The 19732-nt window shown below is 34.8% G+C and overlaps 1 protein-coding gene across 11 annotated transcripts in view; it reads left to right on the top strand.

Moving 5' to 3' along the window:
- The window catches only part of WDFY3 (WD repeat and FYVE domain containing 3), a 309091-nt gene that overhangs the window by 174461 nt on the left and 114898 nt on the right, over nt 1–19732 (top strand). For 10 of the 11 annotated variants that reach the window (XM_031664581.1, XM_031664584.1, XM_031664580.1 and 7 more), the window contains 7 exons: nt 1110–1193; nt 6071–6248; nt 7638–7852; nt 11547–11659; nt 13274–13505; nt 15053–15153; nt 15296–15514. In XM_031664581.1, the coding sequence (XP_031520441.1) occupies nt 1110–1193; nt 6071–6248; nt 7638–7852; nt 11547–11659; nt 13274–13505; nt 15053–15153; nt 15296–15514 (1142 nt within the window). The remainder of the gene's footprint in view (nt 1–1109; nt 1194–6070; nt 6249–7637; nt 7853–11546; nt 11660–13273; nt 13506–15052; nt 15154–15295; nt 15515–19732) is intronic. The other variant, XM_031664583.1, reaches the window with a different exon arrangement.

Raw genomic sequence — 19732 nt, 5'->3', positions numbered from 1 at the left:
TATGATTATTCTTATTTCCAGACACATACTCCATCATTCTCTACATTTCATACTCCTCAAAAAATGATGTAGTTCCCAAAGAGAGATGTCAGTGTCTTGAACCATCAAGTTCAAGAGGCCATCAGACTCAGTATTTACTCATTCCTTTATGAAATAAGTACTTAACAAAACCTGCTGCATGCCAGGTCACTGTGCTAGGCATTGAGGATTCAGCTCTGTACAGGGCTGTCTTAGTCCTTGTTGTCTTTTAGCTAAAATATAGACACATAAATAAACAATTACTTATAGTGTGACAAATTCTACAATGGGGAAATATAGGGTTCTCGGAGATTGTAGGAGAGCCACTTCATCTAGATCACTTATTTTCAGTGCTTCAACTGTGTTTTCAATGAAGATGTCACTTTGAAAATAATACTTCTAATTTATGCCCCAAGCGTTATTGCTTTTAACAGTTACCATAGTTTTACTACCTAAAATAAATGAACTGCCCTCATAAATAGACCATGTAACTCCACTGGACAGAGCTTATAATAGGTTTTGTGTCCTTTTCTGTGGAATATCTGCTTTGAAGTATCAACTGAGATATTTCTTCCTTCTTAACAAGATTTCTTAGTCCTCAGTATTTACATTTAAAAATCTAAACAACTATGACAAAAATTATAAAAATTTTTTTTCTTTAAACTTCTGCTTTTCCCTATCTCGAAATAAAATGCACACATATGGTTAACTTATAGGAAACACAGGACAGTGTAGTGTTCTAGGAATGAGCTATATAAATTTGTGTATTCAGATTCAACCTCTTTTCCCTTGATTTCTTCTTATCCTAGTTAGAATATGTCATTTTTAGTCACTGTCAAAAATAGGGCCTAGAGCACCCTGTTTAACAGATGTGTTAAATGTTAACATGAATGGAATAAGCATCTGCCGTGAGCATGCTTTTCTGTTTCATTCAGTGCATGTGTTGTAGTCTTGTTCCTTGTTCCTGCTGAATATGGAGGATGTTCCTTATTAAACTTTTACTGGCATTTCTTGTGAAACTAACCAACTGCCAACCTGGTGTTCTCTTCTTCTAACCTCTCTAAACCACCCTGTCTGTTTTGTGTCTGTAGTCGTGCAGAACAGATCCCTCCTTGCCTGACAAGTGAGTCTTCTCTCCCCTCTCCTTGGGGTACACCAGCTTTGTCCAGGAAAAGGTACTGATCATATAAGAGAAGTCAGTCTCTATTTGTGTGGGGTTTCTTTTTTTCTGTGCTTATTTATGTTAACATGGTGATTGTGTTTTGTGATTTCAGTTTTGTTTTTTTTTAACTTTTGGGTTTTGGGGGGTGTTTTTAGGTTTTAAAAATACCAATTTTTCTTATATACATGAGAGTAAAATGTGTTGATGCTATGAAACTATGAAGGACATATAATTTTGTCATCCAACTTTTTTATACTAAACTACACATTTTGGTTATAGAAAAAGCATGTCTTTTATTAAAAATAAGTTAGAAAAGTGGACTTAATGTCTCTAAGTAGAGTACTTTTCCACTTTTTTTATTTTTCTTTTTTTTAATTATTATTTTTTACTTTAAACGTTGGGATCATTCTTTGGTTTTTACTATTATTCCAAAACGAATTTCATAGCATTGGAAGGAAATGTGTATTTTCTCCATCAGATTCAACCAATTGAAGTATGTTGCTGTTATGAAAAATGCTCACAGCTAAACTTTGAAAAAGTTAATAAAAAACCCACCCCAATACTTTGATCAGTTCTTTGTAAATCTCTAAGCTGATCTAGTTGGTCTTTTCAAAACTACCTTTAAAAAAATTCTACTCAAGTTTTTAAAAACTGCAGTTGATTGACGGAAGTATAGTTAAGATCCACATAAGATTACATTTGCAGCCCAACCATCAAATGATTATGGTCTGCAGTTGGCCCCAAATACTTCATTCTTTCTCCTGTTTTCCTCATAACCAAAAATAAGTCCTTAACTCTTACATTAATATTCTTTCATTGCGGCTTTTAAAAAATGAATCCCAAGGTGCTGCTATATTGTTGTTTTAATCTTATTACTATTGTTCAGATTTTGAAATTCGAAGACAGATGGAGTTAGTACATCAAAAGTATTTGTTATGGATTCTGTATTTCAACATGTTTGCATAGTAATATTAGGTATATGAAAAGATGCAATTTCCTTTTTCTCTTAAATTTACACTTATAGCTTACTTTGCACAGCAAACCGTGGCATAGTTCAGAATAGTCTTAAATGAATATAGGGTTGTTCAGTATATTTGTGCTTAAAAACTGCAATTTCTTTTTTAAAAAAAGAGCTCTTCCTAATTCGAAGAATGATAAACTAGGTAAATTCAAGTTGATATCATGTGTTTTTCTGTTGCTAAAATGGTCGAGGTAAAAAACAATGTGTGTTTGAAAATTTGTGTTTGCTCATGAGCCCTAGAAATTACTAAATGTTAGAGAAATAATTTCAATTAGTAAATAGTTTAAATTACTAAAAATCACAATTTAAAAATATGGTGATTATGTCATAATGAGTAATGCCTTAAAATTTGCTGTTTAAAAACATTTAGTCCTTTTTAAGTATTAACCAAATACCACAAAATAGAAATACACAGATTAAAAGGATACTTAAAAAAATACATCAGGGCCAGTTGCAGTGGCTCACGCCTGTAATCCTAACATTTTGGGAGGCCGAGGCGGGCGGATTGCCTGAGGTCAGGAGTTCAAGACCAGCCTGGCAACACAGTGAAACCCCCTCTCTACTAAAATACAAAAAAAAAAAAAAAAAAAAAAGCCAGCATGGCAGTGTGCGCCTGTAATCCCAGCTACTCGGGAGCTGAGTCAGGAGAACTGCATGAACGCAGGAGGTAGAGGTTGCAGTGAGATCACTCCACTGCCCTCCAGCCTGGACTACAGAGTGAGACTCCATTTCCAAAAGTACATCAGAACTTTCTATTTATTTAAATGGTAATTTGACAAAGAGAAAACAGCATTTTATTTTTATTCTTAAAGAGTTACTTATGGCCTTAAATCAAAAACATATTGTCATCATTTGCAGTGTAGCTCCATGTAGAGATACCAGGTCTTTGACTTAAGGGAAGACTGTCACTAAATCAGTAAAGCTAGTTGATTGAGCCCTAATCCGTGTGAATTCTCCATGATCCTTACAAGTTGACATTCCCTCAAGGACAGAAAGCTCCTGATACTGTTCATGCTAATACTAAGATCATTGTTGACATTTTCAGGTTGCCATTCTATTCAGCTTGCATACATTTTGCTCAGCGGTAAGAATCATAAGCTAGTAAAGAATATAATGTTTTTACTTCACAAATTCAAGTCTAGTAACTTGAAATTAGAATTTAAGTCACACTATTTCTAGAAACTCTCAACAAATTACATCAGCTTATAGACATCTTTTTCTTGTAGCAAAACATATTGGTTTTGTTGGCAAAAGGATAAACCAAAATTTAACTGTGTTTTTATGGCTTGTGGAACACTCTCAGATGCTAAGGATGTTTTGAACTTGTGATACTTGTCTGACATGTAGTATCCAGGAGATTTTTCTCTAATTATTTTAAGAATTGGGGGAAAATGAACTAGCTGACTTTATATTTGGAAAATTAAAACTCATAACCTTTTTCATTGTTCATTATTCAGAAGGAATAATAGAACAGAATTATAGCTGAACAGTGTTCAATCAGAGTTAGAAGAAGTGAATACAAAATAATAATCAGAACTCTACAGAATATGACTGCAGTGGAGCAAAAGGTGACAAGTACTTGTTATCCTTCAAACATGGGATCCATTATTTAGTGCCTCTACACACCTGATAAGTTAAGCAAAGCAGATTCAGAATTTAAATATTATGTATTCCCCGGAGAGGTGGATGAATCTTAAATATATATGAGAATTTAGGTTGAAATATTAAATAGCAACCAAATTATGAAATGTAATTTTATCCTATCTTTGGAAATGTTTAGTTCTTGCTTGGGAATTAACCATTTAATGAGCTTACCGTAATTCCAGAATTTAAAAAGTGATACCTACGGTGATACCTAGATGACTTAATCAGAATTAATTTTGTATAATACCTGTTGTAATACACCTAATTTTAGTTAATAAATACCGTGTTTTAGACATCAGCAATGTTTGCAATTTTTTCTGGTTTGAAAACAATGAATGTAATTCCTTTTTCAGAATATTGTTTTCCTAGATTAAAAAAAGTACTACTGTAATAATTGTATACAGGTTGAGTGTTTCTTGTTCAAAACACTTGGTACCAGTATTGTTTTGATTTCCAGCTTTTTGGATTTTGTAATATTTGCAATATATATAATGAGATATCTGTGGGACCCAAGTCCAGACACAGAATTTATTTATGTTTCATATACATCTTATACAAGTAGCCAGAAGACAATTTTATGTAATATTTTTAATAATTTTGTACATGAAACAAAGTTTTGACTCTGTTTTGACTCTGATCCATCATATAAGGTCAGATGTGAAATTTTCTACTTGTGGCATCATGTGGGTGCTTAAAAAGTTTTGGATTTTGGAGCATTTCAGATTTCAGATTTTTGGATTAGGGATACTCAACCTGTGTTAGTAAAGAGTTCAGTGTCCAAAGATATAAAGATTTCTTCCTGAGTGTATCAGTAATTTAAATCCAAATCTCATCAAATCTGTCAATTTAGAAATGATTTTGGAAGGCCTATAACTAAAATAGACAATTAGAATCTATGCATATGTGTGTGTATACAATGAAAACATTTTTAATGAAATTTTGGAATTCAGTGGTTATTTCTGATACATGCTAGGTAAATTATGAATCTGTTTTCTAGACGGATCAAAATATTTAAAATAATAAAGGGAGCAATATAGGAGTAGGATAACTGTTGGTAATACACATTTTGAAATATTTTTCTTAGTAAGTTTAGAAATTAAATCTTTTTGAATGAAAAATGGCAGAATACAGGGAGTGAAAACATGAATGGGTAAAGGACATGCTGACTTTTAAATAAACTAGGAGAGCCTATGCGCCTTTTTATAAGTAAAGCTGAACATTTTCCTAGAATCCCTGTTAAAAAGAGAACGGTATTTTTTTTTAAACCATGGCAGTGCCAATTCTTTGCTACTAAATCACTGACGTAAAGCATCTGTTTCCCAAGCTGCTCTTGTCCCAGAAAGCTAAAACTGCATTGCTCTCTGTGACAGAGCTCAGCATTAGGCAAATTATGCTGAGACCAACTCATTGGAACAAAGAGTTCCCATAGGCTGAAGCCACAAGCATCTGTTTCTTAGTGCCAAGATGCAAAATGTGCAAAATTCATGAATTGTAGATGAGTAGTATGAAATAGAAAGTAGAGATCATTGATGAGAAGAAATGCGTACATTCAGGACATGGCTGGGTTTTCTAATTCACAGAAACTTGTTCTGTAAATTGTCTTCAAGTTTTTAAAAGTTGCAATGAATATTTTCAGTGGTAGTGAGGATAAATGCAGAAAATGAAAGCAGTTCCAAATAAGCTAAAGGAAAACTCCCACAATGCCAAATATATTTATTCTTGGATAGCCTAGCCTCTGAGACAACCCTGACTCAGTTGACCCCGTTAGTGTTACTCATGCACTAAGGAAAGGTTAAAACACATATAGGTAATTTCAAAAGATAAAATCTCCTTGAGGGAATTAATTTAACTTGATCTCTCATCACATATTATTGGAATTGTCATCTTCCTAGAGCTTTGAATCACTATGATTGTACCTGTTCTTTACATCTTCTGGTATAGGTGTCATTTTTTAATCAAACAATCCATACAGTAAGTCAGTAAAAGTAGAAATCATATAAAGACTATGAATAATGGATAGTTACATGGTCTGCACACATCCACCCACACACATGCAGACACATACACATATCAACTTGAGTTGATAATATATTCCTTTTTTTCTATCCCAACCTTAAGTTGTTTTCTAACAAGGCTTTTTTGGTTATCAGTGGATGAAAGTAACCGAAGAGGAATAGAATGTGATTGGAATTCAATACCAAATTTACCCTTTCGTTTTTTTATAGGCATGTATATCATTCTGTTTCAACTCCCCCTGTTTACCCTCCTAAAAATGTTGCTGACCTGAAACTACATGTGGCAACTTCATCTCTCCAGACTTCTGATGCAGTCATCATTCATCCTGGAGCCATGCTTGCCATGCTGGACCTACTGGCCTCCGTTGGGTCAGTGACACAGCCAGAAGTAAGCTTGGATATGTTAGTTCCTTCCCATCTGTAATGAAATGAATGAAAGGACGTGAGTGCAATTATATGAGCTACGGGGTTGAGGAGAAAGTTAGTATTACATACTAAAGTAGCTGGAAAAAAAAAGGATTTTTTAATTTGAGTGTTACCTTTCATGATGAATGGTAGATATATATGTTTTAGAATCCAGTTCATTCGTTACAAAGGCAACCAAGGTGGTTTCTTCTGATACTAGAATAATTCTCTTTCTCCTTGTAAATCCTGCTCAGCAGTGGACATTGCTAATGAATAATACAGAAGGAAAAATGACTGAAGATACTACATTGAGGCTATTTGTCTGTTTTGACTTGTTGCACTCAAGAGTTTGGGTGAATTGGAGTTTGGGTGGTGATTTTTATTAAAATGTTATGTGGTCTCTAAGGCCTAAAGTGTCACAGATGTAAACAATGGGCTTTCCTTTAAACTAGTTATCTGCCCACCATTAAGAAGACTTTGTCCCTGCTATTTCTATAAAAATAGAACTACTTTTAGTCATACAGTTATGTAATATACAAAAGTCTAAAGAGAATAGAATCCAGCTGCCTGTATTTCTCGCAAAATTAAAATAGGACATGTTTGCCTAACCTGTTCTGGAATTGCTATATTGCTCTAAGCCAGTTACTTAATTTATCTGAATGTATTTGGAAGCATATAGAGACTTCATGTTAAAAGGTATGCTTCTGGCCGGGCGCAGTGGCTCACGCCTGTAATCCCAGCACTTTAGGAGGCCAAGGCATGTGGATCACGAGGTCAGGAGATCGAGACCATCGTGGCTAACACGGTGAAACCCCGCCTCTACTAAAAATACAAAAAATTAGCCTGGCGTGGTGGCGGGCACCTGTAGTCCCAGCTCCTCGGCAGACTGAGGCGGGAGAATTGCTTGAACCCGGGAGGCGGAGGTTGCAGTGAGCCGAGAGCCGAGATCACACCATTGCACTCCAACCTGGGCGACAGAGCAAGACTCTATCTCAAAAAAAAAAAAAGTATGCTTCCGCCAGGCGTGGTACTAGAACTTGGGAGGCTGAGGCAGGTAGATCGCCTGAGTTCAGGAGTTTGAGACCAGCCTGGCCAACATGGTGAAACCCCATCTCTACTAAAAATATAACAATTAGCTGGGCATGGTGGTGGGCGCCTGTCATCCCAGTTACTTGGGAGGCTGAGGCAGGGTAATCACTTGAACTTGCGAGCCAGAGGTTGCAGTGAGCCGAGACCGAGCCATTGCACTCCAGCCTGAGCAACAAGAGCGAAACTCCGTCTCAAAAAAAAAAAAAAAACAGGTATGCGAAAAGAATTGTCACCTTTCTCACTAAAAATGACCTGACTGTGTGGATTTCTTTGTTGATTTTAGCATGCTTTGGATCTTCAACTTGCCGTGGCAAATATTTTACAATCCCTGGTACACACGGAAAGGAACCAGCAAGTCATGTGTGAAGCTGGTCTTCATGCACGACTGCTGCAGAGGTGTAGTGCCGCACTGGCTGATGAGGACCACTCACTGCACCCACCCCTGCAGCGCATGTTTGAACGATTAGCCTCTCAGGCCCTGGAACCCATGGTATTGAGGTGAGTTCTCTTTCATACTCAAATAATCCACAATTAGTAATGTCAGTTTCTAGAGTCCTTATGATTCCAGAGTTCCTGCCTTAATGGACATATATTCTGTTATCTATGGGCAAAATATAACAAAAATGGACAAAATACTCAAAATATAGCACTTAGAAACAAATAAATGTAGTTATTAGTAATCATTTAGTGTTTCTGTCCATCAGTTATTTCTTTCATTTGAATCTAGCAAGCTCTCCCTTTCCTTTAAAAATAAAGTCATGCATTTACTTTATATTTAATAACTTTTCATATGTAAGAAGTTTTTAAAGAAATACTTTTTAACTTTTTAATTTGAAATAATAATAGATTCACCATAAGTTGTGAATATAGATCCAAGAGTTTTCCTGTGCCCTTTGCCCATTTTTCTCCAGTAGTTACACCTGACATAACTATACTACAGTATCCAAACCAAAAAATTGATATTGGTATGATGTATTTATGTGCACATACAATTATCTGTTATTGTATCACATGTAGATTCATGTAATCACCACACAATTACGATGTCACAAAGATTTCTCTAGTGCTACCTTTATTGTCATACGCACTCCCCTAACCCCAGCATCGTTAGCCCATGGAAAGCACTGATCTGTTCTCCATCTCCATAGTTTTGTCATTATGAACAGGGGTCTCAAATCCCCGAGCTGTGGACCAGTGCTGGTCCATGTCCTATTAGGAACTGGGCTGCGCAGCAGGAGGTAAGCTGTGGGTGAGCCAGCATTTACCGCCTGTGCTCCACCTCCTGTCAAATCAGCAGTGACATTAGATGCTCATAGGAGCGTGAACCCTATTATGAACTGTGCGTGCAGGGGATCTAGTTTGGGTACTCCTTATGAGAATCTAACTAATCTAATACCTGATGATCTGAGGTGGAACAGTTTCATCCTGAAACCATCCCCCACAGCCCATCCATGAAAAAATTGTCTCCCACAAAACCGGTCCCTGATGCCAAAAAGGTTGGGTACTACTGATTTTGAGAATGTTACATAAATGAAGTTATATAGTATGTGATCTTTTGAAATTGTCTCTTCACTAATCATATTGCTCTTGAACTGCACACAAGTTGTTACATGTACCAGTAGTTTTTTCTGTTTGTTACTGAATAATGTTCCATATTATGGATGTATCACAGTTTGTGAATCATTCAAGAAATATATACTTATATATGTGTATTTCTTGAATGATTCATAGATATCTGTCATTTCCTCCAGGAAGCCTCCTGCTTTGAGCCACCCTTCCAAAAGTCTGGGTAGGCTGCCTGTGTATAAACTCTATAACACTGCTATTACAGAACTTATTATATTATAAAATTTCCACGAGCTTTCTTAAAAATGGTTGAAATTTATTTGTAAGTTTTTAAAACTGACTCCAAACTGTGAATTAAAAAACTTTTATGCTGTAAACATTTGTTAAATGGTGTTTTATCAGGCAGTGTTCACAGCCTTTATAATGCCAAGATGAGTGAGATGGACCTACTCACTTCATCCATTATCTTGTAGTTGTACTCACCATCCTAAAGTTTTGAAAATACCATTGAGATTTTCCCCTGATCCTTTTTGGTAATCTGCTACTTAAAAAGTAGAGAAACACAGAGAGAGAGAGAGAGAGACTTTGTCCCATACCTAATGCTACTGTTTTACCAGATAACTTGTATTTCATAGTTAGATAAATAGAATAAGCAATGAAAGTCAACCATTGGGTATGTTCAGTTTTCACAATGAATGAGTTCTCACAAAAAAAAAGTCAAATGATGGTACAAGTACTTTGCTACTTAAAAGCCATAGATTATAAACTAATTGTGTCTAATGTTCTACATGAAAAACTGGCAAACCTAACTTGTAAGCCTTTTTTGTTTCCTGCTATAGGGAATTGGAAATTTAGAGAAGTATTCTACTTTTTTCTTTTTTAACATGATGTTGTAAATGACAGGATATGGAGGGCTCATGCTCTTAAAAAATGTATGGTCTAGTAAAGAATACATGCAGATAAGCAGGAAATGAAAATATTGTTTATTAAGTTTGTAATAGCAGTGTTGCAGAGTTTATATAGGGCAGAGACTTTTGGAAGTGTGACTCAAAGCAGGCTTCCTGGAGGAAATGACAATTAATGAAGTAAAGTACGAGGCCGGGCAGTGTGGCTCATGCCTGTAATCCCAACACTTTGGGAGGCCAACGCAGGAGGATTACTTGAGGTCAGGAGTTTGAAATAAGCCTCTGAATAACATAGTGACACCCTGTTTCTACAAAAAAAAATATATGTATATATACACACATATATATTTTTTATATATGTATATATATTATATATGTATAAATATGTATGTATAAACATATATAAAATATATATTTTATATATATATTATATATATAAATATATAAAAAATATAAAATATATATTTTTTAACTAGCATGGTGGTGTGTGCCTGTAGTCTTTGTTACTTGGGAGACTGAGGCTGAAGGATTTCTTGGGCCCAAGAGTTTGAGATTGCAGTGAGCTGTGATCACACCACCGCACTCCAGTCTGGGTGACAGAGCAAGAGCCTGTCTCACACACACAAAAAAAATTGAGCTGCAATTTTTTTTGCAAAAAAAATTATAAATAAAGAAGTGTAAAGTATGGAAGAGGGTTAATCAGGTGAAAAAGTAAGGGCAAGAATTTTTTCCCCAACAAGAAAGACAAATATGTCTTTCTTCCAGGGTAGAGAAGGAGTACAGCTTTCTTAGGCAGTCAGAAGCTTTACGTATGTCTTTAGTGGAGTTTATGATTGGGGGAAAGACGGGAGCAGTGAAGCTGGAGAGTACAGTAGAAATCATCTGATGTATGGTACTGAATGCTAGCTGTTTTGTGTTTTCAACTATGAGAAATGGACAGCCATGGAAGAGTCTTAAGCAATAGAGTGACACTGTGTAGATTTAAGTTCTTTGAGATACTGACTGTAGTGAAGAATGGATTGAGTTGGGGCAACATTGGTGTCACAGGAGGTAATTAAGACTCTGTTTTAGGAATAGTAAAATGACGTGGTCTGGGTGATAAGAGCAATAATGAGAGAAGAGAGCAGATTCCATATTTTTATGAGTGGAAATAGCAGGATTTTCTAATTTTCTGAATATGGAAAGTTAAAGAAAGGAGAAGGAACAAAAACACATTTCAGTGAGATGTAGAACAAAAGAAAAGCCCTGGGTTTGAATATAAGGTGATGAGTTTGGTTTTAGAAATATTTGAGTTGGGATTCTTCTTAAATATTATTAACTTCTAAAAAAATGAATTTATAAAAATGTGTAGCAGATATATAGCTATATGGTGATTACATGTAAAACTAACACTGTATATGTTTTATTATACTTGCATTTTTTGTATTGTAATTAGTCTGTTGGAATTTATTAAATTCCTTATTTGAAAATGTTTGGTTTATGAATTATAAATATTCTCAAGGAATAACTGTCTAAAAAGCAAATTTTAAAAAAAAGTGGCAGATATATAGCTATATGGTGATTAAATGTAAAACTAACACTATATTGTTTTATTATACTTTGCATTTTTTTGTATTGTAATTAGTCTGTTGGAATTTATTAAATTCATTTTCTGAATATTTCGTTTATGAATTATGTAACATTCTCAGTCAAGGAATAACTTTGCTTTGTCTCTTTCTTAGGGAGTTTTTACGTTTGGCAAGTCCTTTAAATTGTGGTGCCTGGGACAAAAAACTGCTAAAACAATATAGGGTCCACAAACCAAGTTCACTGAGTTATGAACCAGAGATGAGAAGTAAGTTGACTTTTGAAATTCCCTGTTTTGATTTATTTTATGAATGAAAATCATGTAGGGGCTGAATATTATTTCAAGAAGTTTGTGAAAGCAAAGAAAGAGAAGGGTTTATTGTTTAAATAGAGAAACAAAAGATTGGGTTGATTGAGGAAGGAGGCAGTTAGAGTGAGGAGGGAATCATTGGTGTTTGAAGGATCCAGAAGAGATAAGAATTACGGGCGGAACAACCCTTGGCTTGGAAAGGAGATACCTCTTTCTCAGAGGATTCATAATTTCTTGCCTTCCGCGAGTAGCCTTTGCTGCCTGGACTGAAGAATGGTTGATTATTGTTGACAGGCTGTGGATTTGCAGGACAGCTACTGCAGGAACACATGGAGGATAGGAAATTAAAAATACTGATAAAAGTAGTTGAACTGATACATTAATCCTGCTTATAGGTTGGATAGGGAAAGAAACGAAGCCAAGTGGCTAGTGATAGGCTGAGAGAAAGGGATAGATGGCCACTTTGGAAGGAAGTAGTGATCATATAGTTCAGCCCCTTCGTTTTTCAGGTGACAGTTCTGAGGTCAGATTAAACAAACTTCACCCATTATTTGAGTCTTAATTTTTCCTCATACAAATTATTATCAGTGATTAGCAAATACTGTGTTTGTGTTTCAGAAACTTTAAGATATTCTGAGTTCTAACACTTGTATTAGAGAACAGAAATGATTGCAGGTATTCATGTTAACTGATATACAGCTCCTGGATGCATATTTTGTTATTGTGATGTTTTTGTTATTATTTTTGTACTTTACACAGTTAGTTAGAATTGAATTGTGATTTCCTTTGCTAAGAGTAGAAACAAAAATAGTTCCTTTCCCTAAGAGAATATTTGAAATATTTTTATAGTTACCTGAATATCCAGCACATTTAGAAGGAAAACAGTTTCCTACACTCATGTAGTTTATTTTGAGAGAGAATATTTTCTTCATTACGTTTGTAATGTGTCCCTGGAGAGATAATGACAATCTGTTTAGAATTTTTCTTTTTATTCTTGAAATTGTTACCCTTTTTATAAATATGGAAATCTTTCAGTTAAAGTACTTTTATGATCGCACATTTTGTTCTAATAATTGTAAGGAAATAATAATGGGGAGAAAATGGGAGAAGCAAGTTTCTGCCATTTATCTCTAATTTGTTTTATAGTAAAGATGACCTGTTTCTTTTCATTTTAGTGCTCTAAAATTGTTTACTTTTCCCTCAAAGAGAATTAATAAATCATAGTTTTGTGAAATAAAAGTATTACCTGATTTGTAAACTATTAACTGAGATTTATAATTAAATTACATTGTATCAGTGGCTTTGATGACAATTATTTGAGATGTTTATTTTTATTTATACTCTTAGTTTCCACCATTTCTTCAATGTGCATATTGCTTTAGTAAAAAAGGAAATGCATACTATTAAGTTTAAAAATAAATTAAGTACATTAAAACTGGATAATGATCTTGGCACTTAAAAAGAAAATTATTGTGTATTGAAACTGAAGTGGTATTTACAAATAAATCAGCTTTGTAAAGTTATTTTAAAATTCCATATGACATTTTCCCAAGAGATTTCCTTGACTTACAGGTAGTATGATCACATCTCTGGAAGGTCTGGGTACTGATAATGTTTTTAGCTTACATGAAGATAACCATTACCGGATAAGCAAGAGCCTGGTAAAATCTGCGGAAGGAAGTACTGTACCCCTGACCAGGGTAAAGTGTCTGGTCTCTATGACAACCCCACATGACATCAGACTTCATGGGTCATCAGTTACTCCAGCTTTTGTTGAATTTGACACATCGCTTGAAGGGTTTGGGTAAGAAATTTGCAAGGAAGCCAAGCTTTATTATTTTATGCCTCATACTTGCCTTTACAAATGGATCTTTGGTTTTAAATATACTTAATTAAAATATATTTTACCATACTTAATATTTTTTAATTATTGAGTTTTTTGAGCATGATATTTTAAGATTACTACATTTAATTATTTTTGTTTGTTATACTAAATGAATTGATATGACATAGGAACCCAAAATCTTAGGCCCATGGACCAAATCTGTTTTGTTAGTAAAGCTTTTGCAAATTTTTTTTTTTTTTTTGTAAATGAAGTTTTATTGGAACACAGCCACAGTCATTTATATTTCCTATGGTTGCTTTTGTGCTAGAGTGTCAGAGTTGAGTAGTTATGATGGAGACGGCCTGGTTCACAAAGCATAAAATATTTATGATTTGGACCTTTCCAGAAAAAGTCTGCCAACATCTGATGTAATAAATATAAATGTATAGATAATATATAAATTAAAATTAAATTGAAAAGTCTTTGGGTTTTATCATCATCTATCCTTCAAATTACCTAGCGTAATAATTTATACATTATAAGTATTCAAGGACTGTCACTTCAAATGAGTAAATTATTTCAAGTGGCAGCAAAGATTATAGTAGCAGAAATGGCAATAATGAATCTATAAAGAATCTAAAAGAGTTCATGAAGTCCAACAGCCTTAAAATAGACACAAATGCTAATATATCTAATAGCTAGATCTGTTAGCTATTAGAGTTTTTTTTTCTTTTTTTTTTTCCTTTTGAGACAGAGTCTTGCCCTGTCGCCCAGGCTGGAGTGCAATGGCGCGATCTTGGCTCACTGCAACCTCCACCTCCCAGGTTCACACTCTTCTCCTGCCTCAGCCTCCCAAGTAGCTGGGATTACAGGCGCACGCCACCATGTCCAGCTAATTTTTGTATTTTTAGTAGAGATGAGGTTTTGCCATAGTGGCCAGGCTGGTCTCGAACTCCCAACCTCCAGTGATCTGCCCACTTCAGCCTCCCAACGTGCTGGGATTATAGGCGTGAGCCACTATGCCCAGCCTTAGAGTGTTAATTCATAATTTTTGTCTATACTAGTTGTTTGTGGGATTCTTACATGGATTGAAACCTCTGTGTTTTAAGAATATTATCATAGGTCATTATCAAACCATAGATTAAAACATGGTTGGGAATAGTCAAAAGCAATCAGTGGTAACAAGAGTGACAGAAAGGGGCACGTGGGAGTTTTCCTTCAGTGATGAAATTGTTCTAATGTCTTGATTGGGTTTATACATTAGAGTATGTTGCCATATGCATTTTGTATCTTAATTTTTTTTAATTTAAATTAAAAATGTTATTTTGGGAGATTTTAAAATTATGTCTTTTGATACCCTTACATGATTAAAAGAAGGGAAGGGCTTTGCAAGGCATCCAGATTTATTCCATGATATTTTCTCTAATCAACATTAAATACTGGCAGTTATTTCACTGTGGTAAGTGCACAGTGTTAAGAGAAGGAGTCATTGATCTCTAATATGTATGTTGTCTTTTCTTTAATAGCTGTCTGTTTCTGCCCAGTTTGGCCCCTCATAATGCTCCTACAACTAATACCGTCACGACAGGTCTTATTGATGGAGCTGTGGTCAGTGGCATTGGTTCTGGTAAGTAATATTTTCTTTCTGCTTATGATAATTTTTTTCCAGTACATTATATTTAATTTAGAGTTTACATGCTTTTGTTGGCATCTTTTAAAAAATATAAATATTAATCCACACAAACTTTTTTTAAAAATTTTTACTGTAGGTGAAAGATTCTTTCCTCCTCCCTCTGGCTTAAGTTACTCTAGCTGGTTTTGTATTGAACATTTTAGTTCTCCTCCAAATAACCACCCTGTCAGACTTCTTACTGTTGTACGCCGAGCAAATTCTTCCGAGCAGCATTACGTGTGCCTTGCCATAGTTCTATCAGCAAAAGACCGATCTCTGATTGTTTCCACCAAAGAGGAACTCCTCCAAAATTATGGTCAGTATTTGTTTTTTCTGTTTTCTTCTTTTGATTATAAAAGTATTAAAACTTCATTTTTGTATTTATTTTAAAAGTCCAACTAATAATGACTTTTCAGCTTAAATTATTATAGCATAGAACAAGTTATATGAAACATTGAATATTGCTTACCAGTGAATTTTAAGGCACTTTCAAAAGAGACTTACAAAACAGTGGAGGGAGTGAGTACCTAATAAGGACTTATCTCTACTTGCCAAGAAATCACAGCTTTTCATAGGAAAGCAGGTTGCTTGTTTGATGTATTTTGGTAAGGATTATCATTGGCTGTGAATTCTGTTTAACTAATTAATATTCATTGAGCACCTGCCTGCCATATGTGCCACACTGTGCTAGACACAATAACATTTCAATTACCGTATCCGTCACTTACCTTCAAGATGTAACGCATACTATATACTATTTTATAACTCGAATTCCCTAGTTTTCTCCAACATGCCATGACTTTACAGTGCTGTACAGTAGATCTCCAAACTCAAAGCATTTTGTATAAATGTGATTTTTTAAATTTTGTTCTTTTAACTAAGTAAAATAATATCACATATTGACATGTGGTTGGTATTCAATACATATTAATTTAATATGAATGTTAGTCTTTAAAGATTGTAAGGTTTCTTGAGTTAGTATTCCTCATGGTACTTGGCACAGAACTAGACATCAATATAGTTAGTACTTTAAAATTCTTGTTATGATGCTTTATTTGTCCCTTAGTAGAATTTGGTCCCGTTGACTAATTCGTCCTAATTAAAATTACCTCCAATCTTGTGTTCTAGAATACTCACTATTTCTCTGATCTTTGTTTTGCAATTTCCTTCCATCTTGAGCTTTCTCTTCTATCTGCCCCTCAGAAGTAGTGTTCTCCAGTGTTTCACCTTTCATCTTTATACTTGACCAGCTCTTCATGGGAAAAAAAATTGTGAACTAGTATTGCTTTAAGTCTTTTTATCTCAAGGACTGTGAAGTGAAGGTTTTTTTTTTTCATTTGTCTATGTCCCAAGCTAGGTCCTCATATTTCCAACTGCATATTAAACACCTCCACATGAACAGTATTCCAGTAAACATCTCAGATTCTAATATTCCTTCTTTATAAAACCTACATCTCCTTTAGGAGGCTGAGGTGGTAGGATTGGTGAAGCCCATGAGTTTGAGGTTGTAGTGAGCTGTGAAGGTGCCACGGCACTCAGCCTAGGAGAGACATCCCGTTTCAAATAAAAACAAAAAACCTACATCTCCTTATATTTTCCTGTGTTGATAAATGGCACAACCACTGCCAGTTAGCCCAGCTAGAAACCTTGGGTCAACTTGAAAATACCACCCCTTCCACTAAGTCTTACTGTAATACTCCTCCCTAATATTTCTCAAATCTTCCCTTCCTCCCTGTGCGTACTTCCATAGCACTTGTTTAATAGTCTTCATCTCTTATCTAGACTTCATAGATTTTAATTTTTAATTTGTTTTTGTCTGCTTATGCTATTTGAACCTCCCACAAAATTATTAATCTTTGTAATCTAGGCTGCCCTGTCTAACACAGTACCTAGAATGTATTATGCATACAGATATTATGTAAACATATAAATACATGAATAGAGGAAATGAACGGCCTGGATCTGAAGAGAAATCAATGAGACTAGGACACTATGTTCTAATAGTCTTCATCTCATTATCTAGACTTCACTAGATTTTAATTTGTTAATTTGTTTTTGTCTGCATATATGCTATTTGAACCTGCCCACAAAATTATTAATCTTTGTAATGCTAGGCTGCCCTGTCTCAACAGCTAGTAACCTAGAATGTATTATGCATACAGATATTAAGAGTTGTCATAAGCCAGTTGGCTCACTGAGATATCCTGACATACCACTCAGTGCTAGAAATGTCTTAGTTCAAACCTAAGTCAGAAAGTGAAACTCTCACAAATGTTTATAAGGAATATCTTCTTCGATACTTGAGGAGACTTATAGTCTACGAACCAGGGAAGGAAGAGGGACGAGTTCCTTGTTTCACCCATATGTTCATATTTACTTTCACCTCCATTGGACCATAACACTACACCTTTCAAGGCTTTAGGACTCTGCTTTCTGCCTAGTTTATTCAGTTCCTATATCAAGTAACCTCATGGATAAGATTTTTGTCTGTGTAATAGTCTTATCAACAGACATATATTCTGAATTCCCATTCTAAAATATAATCTAGGTATTTAAGTATGTGCAGATATTTTAATATTCCAAAAATAGAAATCAATATTTTATTTGCATTTTCTTCTTCATGTCACATAAATTTTACTTTCAGTATGTTTACTTGTTTGTACATGCAGTGAAAAATACCAGATCTGCTTTAAATTATATGGTTACAGGTTAGCCTATTTCTTAATTTTCTTTTTAAATGAGTATTTAAAATCTGGTTTTCTACTGCTGTCTTGCCACTTGTTAAGTACTGATAAAAGGTAAACTAATTTTTATTTAGCTTAACATTAAAATTAAATTAATATGAAATCATTATTTCTTAGCATGGTCTGGTAACATATAGGGTAACAAAGAGGAGCCAGATTGGAGTCAGGAAGTAATCGTAGAATGATAGCAAATCAGAATATGTTTATATACATGAGACAAGGTTGTCTGATAAAGCAGGAAACTTGGATCAACAAATACCTAGTCTATGCTGTAAATCATCTCCTTCTTACTACCTTTTATTATGGACAGTATGGCCACTAACTAATAATAGATAGTTGTCATCTTGTATCATTGAGCATAGCATATAGCAAGAATAAACTTTACATTTTTCTTGGTTCTTTTTCTAACCCATACTGTAACCAAATCAATGTCAAAAAGTTACAGTGCATTATTGTTGACTGTAGTTACAGTGTTGTAGAGCAAATCTCAAGCTTTTTTTCTCTTGCTTCACTGAAACTTAGCACCATTTGATTAGTAACTTCCCATTTGCCCCTCCCTCAAGCCCTTGGCAACCAACATTTCATTCATTGTTTCTCTGAATTTGGCTATTTTAAATACCTCATATAAGTGGAGTCATGCAATATATGTCTTTCTATGCCTGGCTGTTTCATTTAGCATAATGTCCTTAAGCTTCATGTATGTTGTCAGATACTGCAGAATTTTCTTCTTTAAGGCTAATTGTTATTCCATTGTATGCATATACTGCATTTTCTTTATCTACTCATCTGTCCAGGGGAGTACTGATAACTCTCTGAAGTCCTGATTTCAGTGATTTAGATAAGTACCCAGATATGGTATTGCTGGATTATATGTTAGTTCTATTTTCAGTGTTTTGAGGAACCTCCGTACTGTTTTCCATAGCAGCTGCAGCATTTTACATTCCCACCAACAGTGCACAAGGCTTCCAATTTCTCCACATTCTTGCCAACACTTGTGTTTTGTTTTTTTGATAATAGCCATTCTGACATGTGTGAGGTGATATGCCATTGTGCTTATGATTTGGATTTCCCTGATGATTAGTAACATTGAGCATTTTTCATATACCTGTCTGCCATTTATATGCCTTCTTTGTAGAAATGTCTGTTCAAGTTCTTAGCTCAGTTTTAATTGATTATTAGTTTCTTTACTATTGAGTTCTAGTAATTTCTTAGGTATTTTTGACATTAATCCCTTATGAAATACATAGTTAGCAAATATTTTTCTCCCATTCCATAGATTGCGTTATCACTCTGGTGTTTCCTTTGCTATTCAAAAGCTTTTCAGTTTGAGATAGTCCCACTTGTTTATTTTTGTTTTGGGTGTCAACTAGTCTCTTTTTAGTGTTTGTCATAATGTTATTGTCTCTTTATTCTTAGGTATTATTTACTTCGTTAGCTAACTTTTGTTCATTGTAACTTTGATTATACCTATATTTCCTGAGCAGAAGAGAGCAAAAATACATTCTAGGTTTCACTTCTTACTGCTGGTAAGGGTACTGCATGAATAGGGCATCTTCTGTTTGCATTATCTCTTTATTTTTATTTATTTATTTTTTTGAGATGGAGTTTCGCTCTGTCACCCAGACTGGAGTACAGTGGTGCAATCTCAGCTCACTGCAACCTCTGCCTCCGAGGTTCAAGCGTTTCTCCTGGCTCAGTCTCCCGAGTAGCTGGGACTACAGATGTACACCACTATGCCTGGCTAATTTTTGTATTTTTAGTAGAGACGGGGTTTCACCATGTTGGCCAGG

The sequence above is a fragment of the Papio anubis genome, chromosome 3, assembly GCF_008728515.1.
Source record: "Papio anubis isolate 15944 chromosome 3, Panubis1.0, whole genome shotgun sequence".
NCBI lineage: Eukaryota > Metazoa > Chordata > Mammalia > Primates > Cercopithecidae > Papio > Papio anubis.
This window is presented reverse-complemented; position numbering and strand designations above follow the sequence as displayed.